This window comes from Choristoneura fumiferana, chromosome 15 (genome assembly GCF_025370935.1).
Source record: "Choristoneura fumiferana chromosome 15, NRCan_CFum_1, whole genome shotgun sequence".
NCBI lineage: Eukaryota > Metazoa > Arthropoda > Insecta > Lepidoptera > Tortricidae > Choristoneura > Choristoneura fumiferana.
The window spans coordinates 3,373,470-3,389,316 of NC_133486.1; the positions used below are offsets into that span (position 1 = coordinate 3,373,470).

General features: G+C 36.7%; 3 protein-coding genes across 3 annotated transcripts in view; 2 read left to right on the top strand and 1 right to left on the bottom strand.

The window, feature by feature from the left end:
• LOC141435809 (toll-interacting protein-like) overlaps window positions 1-15,847 on the top strand; it is an 82,029-nt gene that overhangs the window by 12,116 nt on the left and 54,066 nt on the right. The window lies entirely within an intron of this gene.
• On the bottom strand, window positions 1,072-8,701 carry LOC141435829 (probable ATP-dependent RNA helicase Dbp45A). Its single transcript, XM_074098660.1, has 10 exons — window positions 8,241-8,701; window positions 7,417-7,503; window positions 5,741-5,805; window positions 5,127-5,214; window positions 4,843-5,036; window positions 4,026-4,237; window positions 3,482-3,617; window positions 2,293-2,462; window positions 1,795-1,873; window positions 1,072-1,395 (listed from the first exon to the last, which is right to left on the bottom strand). The coding sequence occupies exons 1-10, from the start codon at window positions 8,242-8,244 to the stop codon at window positions 1,072-1,074; spliced, it is 1,359 nt and encodes a 452-aa protein (XP_073954761.1). The 5' UTR covers window positions 8,245-8,701.
• The window catches only part of LOC141435808 (uncharacterized), a 30,001-nt gene continuing 23,032 nt past the window's right edge, over window positions 8,879-15,847 (top strand). Inside the window, exons 1-2 of the mRNA XM_074098634.1 lie at window positions 8,879-9,199; window positions 14,832-14,907. Coding sequence (XP_073954735.1) covers window positions 14,845-14,907 — 63 coding nt within the window. The 5' untranslated portion in view covers window positions 8,879-9,199; window positions 14,832-14,844. The remainder of the gene's footprint in view (window positions 9,200-14,831; window positions 14,908-15,847) is intronic.

A 15,847-nucleotide genomic window follows, 5' to 3' on the forward strand; every position in this document is an offset into this window, starting at 1 on the left:
GAAACATAGATGCACAAAAAAAAAACAAAAAACTAGACCAGCGCTGATAATCGAACCCATAGATCCTCGGCATTCCGTGCCACGTTCTATACGCTACACCACCACTGGACAGGGGTACAGACACGAATTTCTCCTATGCACCACATATCTCAGCTTGTTTGTTTCTTATTTAGTCACATAAGCAGCGACACTAGCGACATCTATGCTGTAGCCCTCATCGAGAAACTTTCAGCATTCCATTGGAATTAACCGCTCACCCGGACAAGAGATGTCGTTATTAAGCAATCAAAGTCGAAATAAAAACTACAAAAAGACTCCAAACCACCAATCTTAATATTATTATGTTACAATTGTTTATTTTCCCTAAAATAAATAAATAAATGATTTAAATTTAGGTTTTGTTCTGCGTACCTTGATTTTAGAAAAGCTCGATATTTCGACACAGTTGCATGCGCTGAAATGAACAGGCGACATGGTCATGGCGCATGCAACTGTGCCGAAACCGAAATATCGAGCTACACTAAAATCAAGGCACGGGGAACAAAAACCCGAATTTAAATAATAAAAACCGGCCAAGAGCGTGTCGGACACGCCCAAAATAGGTTCCGTAGCCCTTACGAAAAATTAAGTAAGATTTTTCTACGGATTTCGTATTTTATACGGAATCTTCCAAGTTTAGGTATATTTTATTCCTTAGGCTGCTATTTACTCATAAACTACTAATAATTCTCAAGCAAACTTGGCTGCTATAGTTTTCCTTGAAAGTTTAATATACTTACTAAAATCCTGAATTTTTAAAAAAAATTCCACCCACCGGTTTAGATTTTAGAGGGGGGGGGACGCTCCATTTCAATGAAAATTTGCACTTTCAAGTTGAATATTTCGCAAACACATCACTGAATCTAAAAATTGTCTTAGCAAACCCCTAATGGTTTTAAAAGACCTATCTAACCATACCCCACACTATAGGGTTGGATGAGAAAAAAAAATCACCCCTACTTTACGTTTATGGGAGGTACCCTAAAAAAAATGTTTTTTTAACTTTTAATTGTACCATTTTGTTGGCATAGTTTACCTATATATCCGTGCAAAATTACAGCTTTCTAGCATTGATAGTGCCTGAGCAAAGCCGCGGACGGACAGACAGACAGACATGGCGAAACTATAAGGGTTCCGTTTTTGCCATTTTGGCTCCGGAACCCTAAAAATGGGCATGACTGGTGCCTGTACCGTACCGTAGACCAACCTGTGTATGTACTCCGTGGGCTCCAGCGGCAGCTTGTGGTTGAGGACCAGGTGGACGGACGGTATGTCGAGGCCGCGCGCCGCCACGTTGGTCGCCACCAGCGTGCACTTCAGGTTGCTGCGGAACTGCGCCAGCGCAGCCACGCGCTCCTACAACCAATAACTAGATTGTACAGTCACCAGCATTTATATCTGCCACAGCGGAGCGTGCTAAAATATCTGACACGTCCTTCCGGCCCTAGACATAGAGTCGTATCAGATATATGCATCGCTGTTGTGTCAGATATTGGTGCTGGTGACTGTACCCTCAGCCAATTCATTTATTTTATTACGTAAGACGATTCAGGGGGGAGTGGGGTCGACCATGTCGTATTTCTTACAAAGGGGTGGGAGAGTCTTGATAGTTCTTACGTAAGATCACAAGAATACGTAAAGTTAAGATTTGAAAAAGCGCGGGCAATGACCAAGAACACACACACACACAAACTTTCGCATTTATAATATTAGTAGGATAGGATTAGTAGGATAATAATATTAAGTAGGGATTACCTTCTGTCGCATGTAGCCGTGAAGACAGACGTTATCCATTCCAATGGCATTCAGCATCATTGACAGCACTTGGCACTCTCTGGTGAAGGAATTAAGGGCTTTTTAGTAACAAGGCATTCTACAACTTAAAATTCAGGAGGCTAAGGGTGTAGCAAACAGGAAATCGTCCAGGGGAAGTGCAGTTGCCCCAAGAAATTGTATGTTTCTCCTACACACTAGACACTTATAATTTATGTTTCGTTTAGGTGTCTTCGCGTAACAAAAGGAGCGCGATTTATGAACAAAATGTGACTTGCCCCTTGTGGACCAGAAACTGGACACAACCCTAAAAGTAACACGCACTGCCATGTACTTACTTTTTGGTGTCCGTGAACACGAGCACGTGCGCGCTGGGCGTGGTCTCGCAGTACTTCTGATCCAGCGTGGACACTGTCAGCTGGGTGTCTGTGTCGTTCCATATTAGGAGAGAGTAACACGCACTGCCATGTAGCTACTTACTTTTTGGTGTCCGTGAACACGAGCACGTGCGAGCTGGGCGTGGTCTCGCGGTACTTTCGCAGCGCTTGTACTAGATACACGTCGCGCGCGTACGCCGGACACACCGCGTACCGCTGGTCCAGCGTCGACACTGTCAGCTGGGTGTCTGTCTCCTTCCATATTAGGAGACGCTGGCGACAAAGAGGATTCGTTACTACTTTAAAATAATCTCGTACCTATCTCGAATCAATACGTCAACAAAATTAACCCATTGAATTAAAGTTCACTTAGAAAATTTGATGATTGTGTGCTTTTTTGTAAAAAGGATATGGGGGAGCCTTATCGAAAATACAAACTGAGAAATGGATGCACAGAAAAACCAGAAAAAGAGACCAGCGCTGGGAACCGAACCCAGGTCCTCAGCATTCCGTGCTGCGTGCCATACCCCTACACTACCACTGGACAGGAGTACAGACACGAATTTCTCCTATGCAATGCACACATATCTCAGGTTGCTTTTTTCTACTACCCTAGTTAAGCAGCAGTACTCACTAGCGACATCTATGTTTCGCTCTCATTGAGAGACGTAAAACCCTTTCTTTTTTTTACGGGATGACCGTAAAAGTAACAATTTTGGAGTTGAAATAAAAAATACAAAAAGACTCCAAATAATTAATCATAGGGGGAGCCCTATGTCCAACAGTGGACGTTGTATGGCTGCTATGATGATGATGATGATGAAAAGTAGTGACGATTAGTAATGAACACTGACGCATGTTTCGCTCCCTGATTCTGAGAAGTCTTTGGGTATCAATAGTATACAATCAGCTTCATAATTAATATGGAATAATTACCCTTGCAAATGTTTTCAGATTTTTTTACACTATGGTTGACAAGTGTACAAGTGTGTATTGCATATCAAAGTAATAAAAAAATCCGATGATAAACATTTAAAAAGGTGTTAGTCAAAACTAATCCATACTAGTTCTAAACATCGCCACTAATTTGAAAAAATCTCATATCTCAAATCAATATGTTAACAAAAGTGGCCCTTGAAATAATATTCATAAAGTTCACTCATAAAATTGACGATTCTGAGATACAAGCTTTTTTAAAAGTAGTGACAATGTCATCATGACAAGATAGGAAAGGAAACCAAATCGCTCTTATATACCTGCTTTCTGTGTGTTGCACTGCCTAATTTACTTACATCTTTGTTCAATGGAAGTATTTTCGAGTCCCTGACTTCTTCTGAGATGGTGGCTGAGAAGAGCAAGTTCTGCCTCTTAGCAGGTAAAACATTGAATATTGTCTCTAGATCATCAGAAAACGATTCACTGAATAATCTGAAAAAAAAAATGTTAGCATCATGCATGACTAGCAATATTTTATTACAACTGATCCATCTCAAAATTTATATTTTTACATGCTTTTATTTCCGATGGACACACATGTTATGTTATGCCCAATATTTACAAAATAGAACAACAAGACATACAGAATTTATGAAAGATGTAAGCAATCTTTGCTTCAGCTTTACCACGGAAATATCTGACGCCACGCCACTGGTATCTACCCAAATTGTATCAAACAAATCAACACTCAATCATACTTAACATAAAGATGATCCTGAAGCAATTTAATGTGGCCAGATAAGAGGTTGTAAAAGTGCATGGACGAAAGTTGAGTAACAGATGTATTGCAGGCCTTTGACAACAGAGTAGGCTCAGTTTTAGAAGATCCCCAAGTCATACCTGTCAGCCTCATCCAAGACCAAATACTTGATTTTCTTCAACGAGAATGTATCACACCCTGTGATGTGGTCCGCTAAGCGTCCAGGCATGGCTACAACAATGTGGGGCCTCTTTGCCAGCTTCAGGGACTCCTCCAGTTGATCCGAGCCACCTGTGACGATGCACACTCGGAGGGACAGTGGCTGCCCGAGAATGCTAAATTGGTCTGCTATCTACAATTTGAAAAGAATACAAATTTGATATCACTGTTAGGTACAGTCAAGTCATAAATATATGTTTGTTACCAAGACATCAAAAATATCTATACACCTTTATGTAACCCACTAACCATAAGTTTGATGTATTTGATGCTATGGTTGCTTAGACATTTATGCCCTCAACTGTACTTGTGTTTGTTAGGGAGGAAGTAGATGATATGAAAATAGACACATACCTATGATCATTTAATGTGACTTCTATCAAAAATATGTGAATATTATTTATAAGCTCATAAAATTACAATTTTACTAGGTCAAAAAATACCAAAGTTATGAAAACCAAACAATCTCCTCATTTGTGCCACTGTCCATCATGTCTACTTCAACATTTGCAAAATATGCCTTGCTAAAACAGCCAGGGCGAAAATCATTAAAAATTGCTTAATTATTATAATTATTTAGTGTAAATGGCTTAAAAATGTTTTAAAGTAAGTTTTAAGTGTAAAAATCAATGAGACTGAGTTTTCCAATGAGACTGGCATAGTAACACAGGTGCACTTTGAAGCCTCGAAAAAAAAAGTTTATTGTAATTTTTTTCAAATGGGTCAAGAAAAACTTACCTGATATGCCAACTCATGTGTGGGCGTAAGCACCAATGCAAATATGCCGTAAGGGTCTTCTGACAAATTTTGCAGGATCGGTAAAGCAAAGGCAAACGTCTTGCCAGACCCCGTTTTAGCCGCGCCAATGCAATCGTCTCCCGCAAGAATCTGCTGAATGCAACCTTTTTGGATCGGCGTCGGAGACTTAATACCTAGAACATAGAAATTACTAGAACATCTTCTTTTCTTATTAAATAAGTAGTACAAAAAAGAAAATAGTGATTTACTGAAGTATTACTTACCAAGACTAAATAGTTGTTTTATCAGCCACTTTTTCACTCCTAGCGCGGCAAATTCTTTTCCTTCGTTGTCATTCATAATTAGTTCTCTCTGTTAAATTACAATAGATTGATTTAAAATAAATCTGCGTATTTATGAATTACTATTTTTTACGAGTAAAACGCACGTTGTTTTCGTTTCGTTTTCCACATGATAGTGACAGCAAACTGACAGTGTCAGTGACTTTGACGTTTGTTTGTTAGTCGTTTCCTTGTACGAAAGTCGCATACGAAGAAACGTATAGGATGTACTGTAGTCTTTCTTTCATTGTACTATTACTTGTTCTGTGGATAGGCAGCGTATGATGGAACGGGGATGGGACCAAAGAGTATAAGTATAAAGTACCTATATATAGAACCTGTATGGATCGGACGAAATAAAATATGCATAAAATATGCGTGATTTTGAAATTAAATAAGCTATTCGATTAGTTCCTTCCTGCGAAGGTGTGTATCTATTCTAATCAAAAATATTCTGTACATGGGTACTGTAGGTTTATGGAAACCTACAGTAAAATATTATCACGGACGGAAATTAGATTTGCAAGACAGATAATTTCTATTCTTGTAGCACTCACAGACGAACTTCGTTCAACTTTCGTTGCGGGCGAAGTTTCCAACTTCGAGTTTCGTGGTAGCACTCCTGTAGTCTTTCTTTCATTGTACTATTACTTATTCTGTGGATAGGCAGCATATGATGGAACGGGGATCGGACCAAAGAGTATAAGTATAAAGTACCTATATAGAACCTATATGGATCGGACGAAATAAAATATGCGTGATTTTGAAATTAAATAAGCTATTCGATTAGTTCCTTCCTGCGAAGGTGTGTATCTATTCTAATCAAAAATATTCTGTACCCATAAACCTACAGTTAATTTCTGTTCTTGCACTCTGTGGTTTGACCACAGAACAGACTACTATTATAAATGTGTCTGTGCATATTTGTGTGTGCGTGTTTGTGTGTACGCACAGTATAACCGTATAACGCACGTTTTTCTATAGGTACTAACTAACACTCTTTGAACTTTCTATATAGGTACATACAAAGAGTATATAATCACTACGTTTTAAGAGTCGGAACTCTCATACAAAAACAATACCACGATTGTAGTATGAATTCAGTGTCTTTTTGGTGCCAATATCAAGAAACGAACTGCACAGACTAAACAGGGCCGAAAAAGTCACATTGACAAGTAGTGTTGTTAGGAACAGTCGATATTATCGATATTGTAACAGCATAGTGTTGTGCTTTTTTATCGATATATTGTCTAAAAACGGCACGTAGTGGTGCGCTTTTTATTAAATAAATGATCGAATTAAAGAAAAAAAAGTTGTTTTTCTTAATAATAATTTATTTTCATGTCATGGATCTGTTTTTCTTTACATAGGTAAATACAGTTTCACGTTACACAAGTATTGTATTGTAGTATTGTATTGTCCGTTTTGCACTGCACATCACTTGTGGAAGGCTGTGCATGTAAATATTCCACACTGGGCAACTCCAAAGCTGAACCTGAAACAAAGTTAAATTTAGCCAGTAGCTTACACTAACTAATGCAAGATAAAATAAAATTGGTACGCACAATCCAATTTTTGTCATATTGCAGGTCAATGACCTATGTTTACCTAGACAACTTTCTTACAATTTCTTGCCTTATTGTCAAATATGTCTTTACTTGTCAAATGAATGAAATGAAATGTAAGGTGATCTTGGAGTTAGTTGACAATACATAATTTTGTATACCTCTGATAAACAATCTAATTGCCATGCCAAATGTAATGAAATTAATTCTGTAGTTTTTACCCGATTCTGGTGAAGCCCAAAAGGAGGATTATATTTTGACCTGTATGTATGCATATCCATTTCTATCTCCTCTAACTACTAAGCAGCTCAACCTATTTTTAACCCCTAACGCAAAAAGAGGAGTGTTATTACATGAAGTGTACCATAAACACAGACAATACAGAAAAAATGGTCAAGTGCGAGTTGGACTCGTACATGAAAGGTTCCGTAAACAGTTCAATAAAAGTTTTTCTGAAAATTCTTCTAATATAAGTATTTTTTTTTGCTGACTGTACTATATGCCCCTGGTTACCAAAGTACTCGTCAAGACGACAAACGAGTCCAAACTCGATGCAGTTGTGTTGTTTATCACAGTGTTCCTATGGTCACCCGCTAGCTTTATCATCAGATCAACTCTAAAATTCTAAATTTGTTATAAGGTATAGATTTTTATCAGTGATAGCTTACCTGTTGTATTGTCAGTTTTACACTGCGCACCACTTGTAGAAGGCTGTGCAAGTAAATATTCCACACTGGGCAACTCCAAAGCTGAACCTGAAACAAAGTTTAATTTAGCCAGAAGCTTCCACTAACTTATACAGGTGAAATATAATTAGTGTGTATAGCCAATTTTTCTGTCTATTACTAATGCTCTGACCGGCAACTATACTATACACTCAAAATACCTAGCATTATTATTGATGACGAAGCAAATTAATTTATAACATATATTGTATGTAAAAAAAATATGTGCATGTGTATTGATGGTATTTATTAGGGTTATGGTTTATGGGGGCGACTGAAAAACAGTGCCTGTTAGCCAAGGGACTTTGTTCTGCAAGGTGCAGGCATAAGCTGAGTCGCTTTCCCTTTTGATAGTTTGATTGTACTTATTATTTGTTATGTACCTATGTAGAATTTGTAAACAAACTATTAAATCAATATCTTTTATTATTTTATTATTATTATTATAAGATGCAGTAAGTCAAGTTGCAATAGAGATAAATTGAAAATAAAATAAAGTGTTTACCTTGGCTGTTCTTGCCATCTTTAGGGGAAACCCTTCAAGAATTTCTTCAGAAAGAGGTGGCATGGCAAGTCCCAATTTTGGTATGGCTTTCTTCTTCAGCCGGGTTTTCGATTTTGTGAAATCTCGTTGCCAACTACTTTCACCCACTGCTTACAACTGAAATAAAATTTAATTGTCGTGATACTATATAATACGAATTGACGTCGGCCAGCCAAATATAACCTCAACACCTATTATCAGATTTATCAGTAACTTTACTTACACATGTTCACTTAGAGGAAATCTAGCAAAGAACATTTTGTTTTCACAATGTTTTTCTTGAATACCACAAATTTCGCATCTCCTCATGTTGAATGGTTTCTTAGTAAAGGACAGCCGTGAAAATAACGGTAAAAACTAGAGTCCTGTCTCGAATAAATGCACTTTAGTGAAAGAAAAGTTAATGCGGAGGAGAAATAATCTCAAACTCAACGCTATTAACAAAACAAAACACCAAAATACACGAAAATTCAAACAGTAAACACAAAATCTCGCGAAGGCGTCCGTTCCCACGCAGCAGATGAAGGTTTGTGGGCTGCCATATAAAATTGAAAAATAGAACTAAATTTTTTTCATTTACTTAAATAAAAAAGGATATCCAGTCAGAATTATTTTTATATTGTATTATTTATCTTAGTAATATTTTTTTCCGCTTATTTTTTTTTCACAGCTTAAAATGTGAAGAATTGCAAATATTATAATTTAAGTGAAATCTTCTAAACACATATCATTTCATAAATATGGCAACCAATAAGTTATTTTGGAGAGGTTGGTACAAAAAAGTCACTAGCTCCATACATTAGATTTTTTGTATGGAGTTTCAACCCACTGGGTACATAAGTATACTCATATACTCTTTGCTTTGAACGCACGCATCGCGCACGTGTGGCTTAGTGTTACAATGTATTTATTGTTTTATTTAAATCTCTCCTAAATTTGAATCGAAATTAATGAGTAATTATCTTTGGATGTTATCTGACGTGTAGCTTTTCTAAAATTAGCGCTATATTCGGCTGTGCAGTGAACAAGGGATTCAACAGATATTTATTTTGTTCTCCGCTTTACGAAACACTATTCGCACACGATACGAGTTGAACGACTATATTATATATAGTGTTGTATCTACTGAGTTGACTGTTGACTGTCTGTAATAAGGAGTTTCCGTCCCGCGTAACATTACCGGTAAGTTGTATTTTACCAATAAAATTTCGTCTTAAATATAATTTCTCCGATCGGTTATCCATGTGAACTCAGTTGTTTATTTAGAATAAACGTAAATTTGTACGTTTTTTGGCAGAAATAATTAGGCAAGTAGATTCACTGTCTCTATTTCTATCATAGCTTAAAATCGAATTTGCGTCAAACTGCATTACAAAAGTTACATTCATTTCATAGTTCATATTCATTCATAGCAAGTATGAAACTTCTTCCATCCATTTTGTGGATAGAAAATAGTAACTATATCGATACCTTGGGGCTCAAAGGGCGTAAAGGCACTCTCTATGGCATCTTATAGGTACAGTTTTTTTTCTTTATCGATCTGTATAATCCACGCAAGGAAATTCGTTCATAAATGTCCTTTACGACCTGTGTTGTTTTAGTCCCTAAACACAGTTATTTTCAAAATTTGAGATATAAAGAACAAAAAAATTACTTTGTATAATCATCAAGGCAGTAAATATAAAGTATGTTAAAAAACACAAGTATTAAAGCAACCCATATTTCTACACCCTTTATTGCCTCGGAAAAAAAATAAAGACACAACATAAAAGCTGTAATTTATTCAAGTGTCCTTTACAAACACCAAATATTTTAAGATTTCTTAAGACTACATCCTAATATAGTCAAAAGTTTGGAATAATACGATTTTATTGCTCTTTGAATTGGCCTAAGTTATTGCCATAAGAAGAAGTTGAACTTTCCTATACGACCCATTGAAAGCAAAATTTGTGATAGTGATTACACCCTTGTGAACCAAAAGTTTACTAAGTCTTAAAGTACATCTGATTCAATCCTTGTGTTTTCACCCGGGCGTATAGCGCATGTATCTGTAACCATACAGTTTGCATCCAATTGGAGTATATTAACAAAAAATACAAGAAATTCTAAGCTCTTCATCAATAGAAGACTTTTATGTAACATTAAAAACAACAAAACTATAATATTTTTTTATTTTTAGTTAAAAAAGTAGTGTTTTGTGCTTTACGCCCTTTGAGCCCCAAGGTAGTACTTGTGTATTGAATAAGAATAAGTATTATTTATTTGCTATTCGCAAAAACAGTAAACTTGCAAACTTGTATAGGTACCTATATTTCCCATGCAACAATATGTTAGCATGCAATGCTAAGATTTATGATATGAAAGATAAATGTACGAAATAAATTACTAATAGTTCACAACTTTGCCTTTGTTTTGAATTTCAAACCATAAACAACCAACTAATTATTGGGATTGTATGTTTTCAAACATTATTGTATATTGATATGACTTGCAATCTTTTTTTTTAGGTATTTTATGCATGTTCTAGTCAAACTTTTGTGTTGGATGTCAGAGAAACAGTGTCTCCCATGCCATAACTGAACTGCTCTTATTATAAGCACTTACTTAATGTAGACATCTATAGGGTGAAGTTATCTCAGCGAGGCCCTTTTTCTGTAGTTCCGAGATCTATCTGATAAATCTTTCTTATCACATGCTTTTTTAGATTTTTATATAATTTATAAATAAATGGAGATTAAGTCTGGTGGCATCACATACGTCACTGACTGATAATAAGTCTAAATTAAAAAAACAATTTGTTCTTATTGTAATATAAGTAAAGTAAATTGTAAATGTTTCAGTGCATTATTGTGTTCACATAGATACCAAGCGCTAATATGTGCATTCATTCATTAATAGGCCAAAGTCCAAGGAAAACATACTATGCAGATAACAGGCTAAAGATATGAAAGAATTAGTGGTTTACAAAGTCATAACATACATGCCATTAGCCTTAAAGCCCCCATTGAAGGGGAATAATGATAATACTTTGTCAAATTTAGAGTTTATTTTACGTGCTGTGCTACCTCTATGTTTATTTTCTACAGTTATGCTTTACCAAACCTAGTTCTAAAGACCGAGCCAAGAATACTCAGTTTTGTGATTGTGGAAATTATCTTAATAAAAGTTATCATTTCATTGAAACATTTGTATTCCACATAGTACAATTTTGGCAGGTATTCTTACAATAGATTTAGACTTATGTAGTACAGGAGGACTTATTAGGTTAATGGTGTCACATTGCAGTACCATCAGAGATAAGATAATGATCTCTCTTATCAAGTACTGTTGAGATGACTGTCTTGTCTTAATAAACTGTTTCATTTTTTTTTTTTTTTTTTGTTTTTTGTTGTTCTTTTTTAAATAATTATCAAATAGGTAAAATAAAATATCTTTATTTGTGGCGTTATCTGGGAAAAGGTACCTTGTTGTCGGTATTGAGTTATTGATATCCCCATAATCTACATACATTTAGCTATCGAACCATGTAAGAAACATGCATGTAGGTTTAATAGATATTTTTTAAAAAATGTTGAAGCTCAAAAGCCAGAAAAGGTGATTATGAGAAAATTGAATTCAAACTTATACACCCAATAAAAGTATGTTATTGTTGGAAGTTACATAGATGACATGCTATTTGAGGAGTAGATTGTACGGGCTTTCAGGTTTCAAGAACAATTTTGTAATTGGACAACGGTTTTCCTATAGTTTACCTTGCCAAAGTGCATAAAGTAAAAAAAAAAAAAGGTTGATGGATTTTTTACATTTTTTTCTATTTATAGTATATTTCCATTGGATTTTATCGAAGGAAAAAATATTATGCGTAAATGGACACTAAATAAGAACTACTCCGTTTTGAATTACGTTGTTTATTATATAAAAAAAATACTTTAACAAAAATAACTTTGTTGTTTACAAATGTAATTAAACAGTCAAAATCAACAAACTTTTATATTTAGTACGCTAGAACATAGCCAAATGAGACCAAATTAACTCAACAAATCTTAAAAAACTAGTTTTTTCAGTCTCAAAATTCAAGGTAAAGTTTAGTAAAAAGTTGGTACAATCACTATATATTTTCTAAAAGATACCTTATCGTCGGTGGTAAAATATTTAGTGATTATGAAGTGATATCATTTGAAAACGACTAATAACTTACGATTAATTTTAATAGTCTTAATTTAAGAACACTGTAGTATTAAAACTCTTACCAAAAACCTATAATTTTGTCTCAACACACTAAATGATTAACGTATTTGAAAAGGTACCTTATTGTCGGACGTAAAATGTTTAGTGACATAGTTAAGAATAAGATCTAAAAAAATACTTTTGATTTGTAGTTGTAACTATTAATCGTTATTATTATTACTATAAATCAACCTCTAAAGACCAGCAGGTGGTAGGACCTTGTGCAAGGTCCGCCCGGATTGCTACCACCATCTTGCTCGCTAATCCTGCCGTGAATAGCAGTGCTTGCATTGTTGTGTTTCGGCGTGGAGAGTAAGACAGCCGGTGAAATTACTGGCATTTGAGGTATCCCATCTTAGGCCTCTAGGTTGGCAACGCATCTGCAATCCCCCTGGTGTTGCAGGTGTCTAAGGGCGGTGGTAATCTCTTACCATCAGGTGACCCACTTGCTCGTTTGCCATCCAGTCGAATAAAAAAAAAGACATATTGGCGTAAATAGTCAATAAGGGCCTTATCACACTAGCGATTCGTGGGAGAGTTGAAAGCGAGGCAAGCGTGTAGTGAATTCGCTGCGAGCGTATAACGATTTCGCCGCAAGCGCGCAACGATGTCACTGCTGCGAGCGCATGGCGAGTTCGCTGCTTTAGCGCCAAAAACGCCACATTGTAAACTCACCTCGCTTTCAACTCGCCCGCAAATCGCTAGTGTAATAAGGGCCTAACTGGCTACCGCCTAAGGGTGGCCAGTTATTGATGATTTACCTTACTCTAATTAAACGCATTTTATGATGAGTCTTGACGTTTTTTACGCGCCGACAAGCACCGCAATGGGCCCGCGTGGGAACTAATGCCCAAGCTCTCTCATTCTGAGAGGAGGCCTGTGCCCAGCAGTGGGACGTATAGGCTAGGATGATGATGATGATGATGATGACGCGCCGACAAAGTACCGACGTCCGACACGTCTTCCAAACCGATACCGAGCGCACAGAAAGCATTCAAGAGCGGCACCGACAATAAGGTACCTTTCTTACTAAACTTTAAGGGATGTTTTAACTCATAAAAAATCGATTTAAAAACTTGTGTCTCTGTCAAATTAAAATTTAGACCCTGCTTATTAATATAGAGTAAAAAAAGAAAAAATGATTTTTTTCGACATTTTACTTCAAGCGCGATTATCTCGGAAACTAGAACGACGACAAGGTACCTTTACCAGATAACGCCACATTTCAGAACATTTAACATTCCATAATTCTTCATTACAGATGTGTTAGTGCATTAAATAATTAATTAATACATAGTTTTAAACACTATAAAATAATAATTAGAACAATATTTAACAATGAAATCAAAATTCATAGTAAAATAAAATAAAATAATTTCAATCAGGTAATGATTAACAATTCAAATTTAAAATAAATTGGACTAGAATAAGAATAAGATGTCATAAATGGCAATTTTTTATTCATACACAAATATATTTTATTTTTTGTTCGACTGAATGGCAAACAAGCAAGTGGGTCTCCTGATGATAAAAGATCACCACCGCCCATAAACATCTGCAACGCCAGGGGTATTGCAGATGCGTTGCCAACCTAGAGGCCTAAGATGGGATATCTCAAGTGCCAGTAATTTCACCGGCTGTCTTACTTTCACGCTGAAACACAACAGTGCAAGCACTGCTGCTTCACGGCAGGATTAGCGAGCAAGATGGTGGTAGCAATCCGGGCGGAACAAGGTCCTACCACCTCCAAATTTCATGTCAAAAGAGCAATAGGTACAAAATTATAATATAAAGAGTCATTTGAGGCATTTCAATTAATTACCCAGGTACACAGGATGGAACCATCTGTTCTATCAGCGATTACCTTCAGTATCCTGTTATCGCTGCGTCAGATGCGAGTTAGAATAGATGCGATCCTCTTTCGCCTGATGGCATAAAAGTCGTCTGTATGCATCTGCAAACATCCCTGACGCACTACAGAACCGTGGCAACCTCATCAGGACTCTGAAGGCATCATTAAATCATTATACTGGATACGAAGAGCATTAAAGGCTTTCAACGTGTAGTTGACCCATAGGCTACCTGTGTAAAATACTTGACAGAACGCTTTAACTTGTTTTGAACAACGGGAAAACCAACCGGCCAACATATTGCTTCTAACCGCCAATGCTCTCCGTTCACTCTCCAAATCGAGATTCCTTGAGGTCCTCCGTCACATTGTGCCTCACATAGTTTTTTTTTTTACTTTTATTTTGATACCATCCTGCAAGGAAATATTTATTTTATCTCTATTACAAGCTTGAAGAAATAAACAAAAATTGGCTTAATTTAATATTTTTAAATTAACTATCTTTGCACTTTATCAAAACATAACAAGCAGCACAACTGCTCAGGTTAATGTAGATAGCAGCGCCGATCAATGAACTTAAAGCTACTACTTACCTTATTGTTTAAAATTCTAACCCCTGCATTGTCATTCTGCCCTATTTAGTCAATCGAATTTCAATATCAACTAAAGTCAACTGGTTTAGTTAGATCGTGTAATTATCCATTAATTATAATTAGTTATTCTTTTGTTTTATTACAGTACAGACGTGACAATGGGTGTTCTGAGGAAGGTGGTGCCGTTTGCTGTTAATAATGGATTACGGAGTAAAGGAAATGTAAGTTTAGTAAATAATTTATTGAATCAGGCGTTACTTTGCTGGGTCCATATCAATGAACTAAAAGAATTTCTTTGCTCACCCGCGACCTTATGATGGCTAAGTGTATGCAAGATATGCATGCTCATGCAGTTCCTCCACCTCCACTCTGTAAGAACACACACAAATCACACAAACCCATCTATCACCACCACCACAATACACTAACGCGTTTCGAACTCAACCAGAGCTCATCTTCAGAGCAACACAACCATACACCATACTACTAGATATTATTAGACTGACTGACAGATGTGGGTTACGAAACCCCAAAAAGCATACACTTCGCGGCACACCTAAAAATGTACGCGGCACACTGGTTTAAAACGTCTGCAATACGGCATCAGATCAGGGCTACGAGATCAGGGGGATCATTGCTCTAGCTATTTGATTTTAAGGTTATTACTATTTTTATGGTGAAATTAGGCCTCAAACCCACGACCCTCTGCTTGAGAGGTCACCACTAGGCTAGGCGAGGACACTGCTAGGAAATCGTAATTAATATTGTAGCCTGTAACCCGCGACTCCACTTTGCGTAGAATTCGTTTATCGCTATCCCGCGGAAACTGCAATTTGCCAGGATTAAATGTACCTATCCTATGTCCTCTCCCGTGACTTCAACTGTCTGTATATCAAATTTCATCTAAGTCGGTTAAGGCTTAAGCGGTTGAGACGTGAATAGGCAAAGAACAGACTTACGAACTTTCGCATTTACAATATTAGTGGGATAGGGATACGACATAATGGCACAGTTTAGTTTCGGCGTAAAGTTGAATTTCCCGACACGCCGGATTCACCGGAATCAGCAGGCGTGCGCGTGCGGCGCTCCAACACCGTAATTAACCAGTTGCTATCACTAATCGCGCACGTGACCGACCCGACCTACGATAGTGTTGTCTGG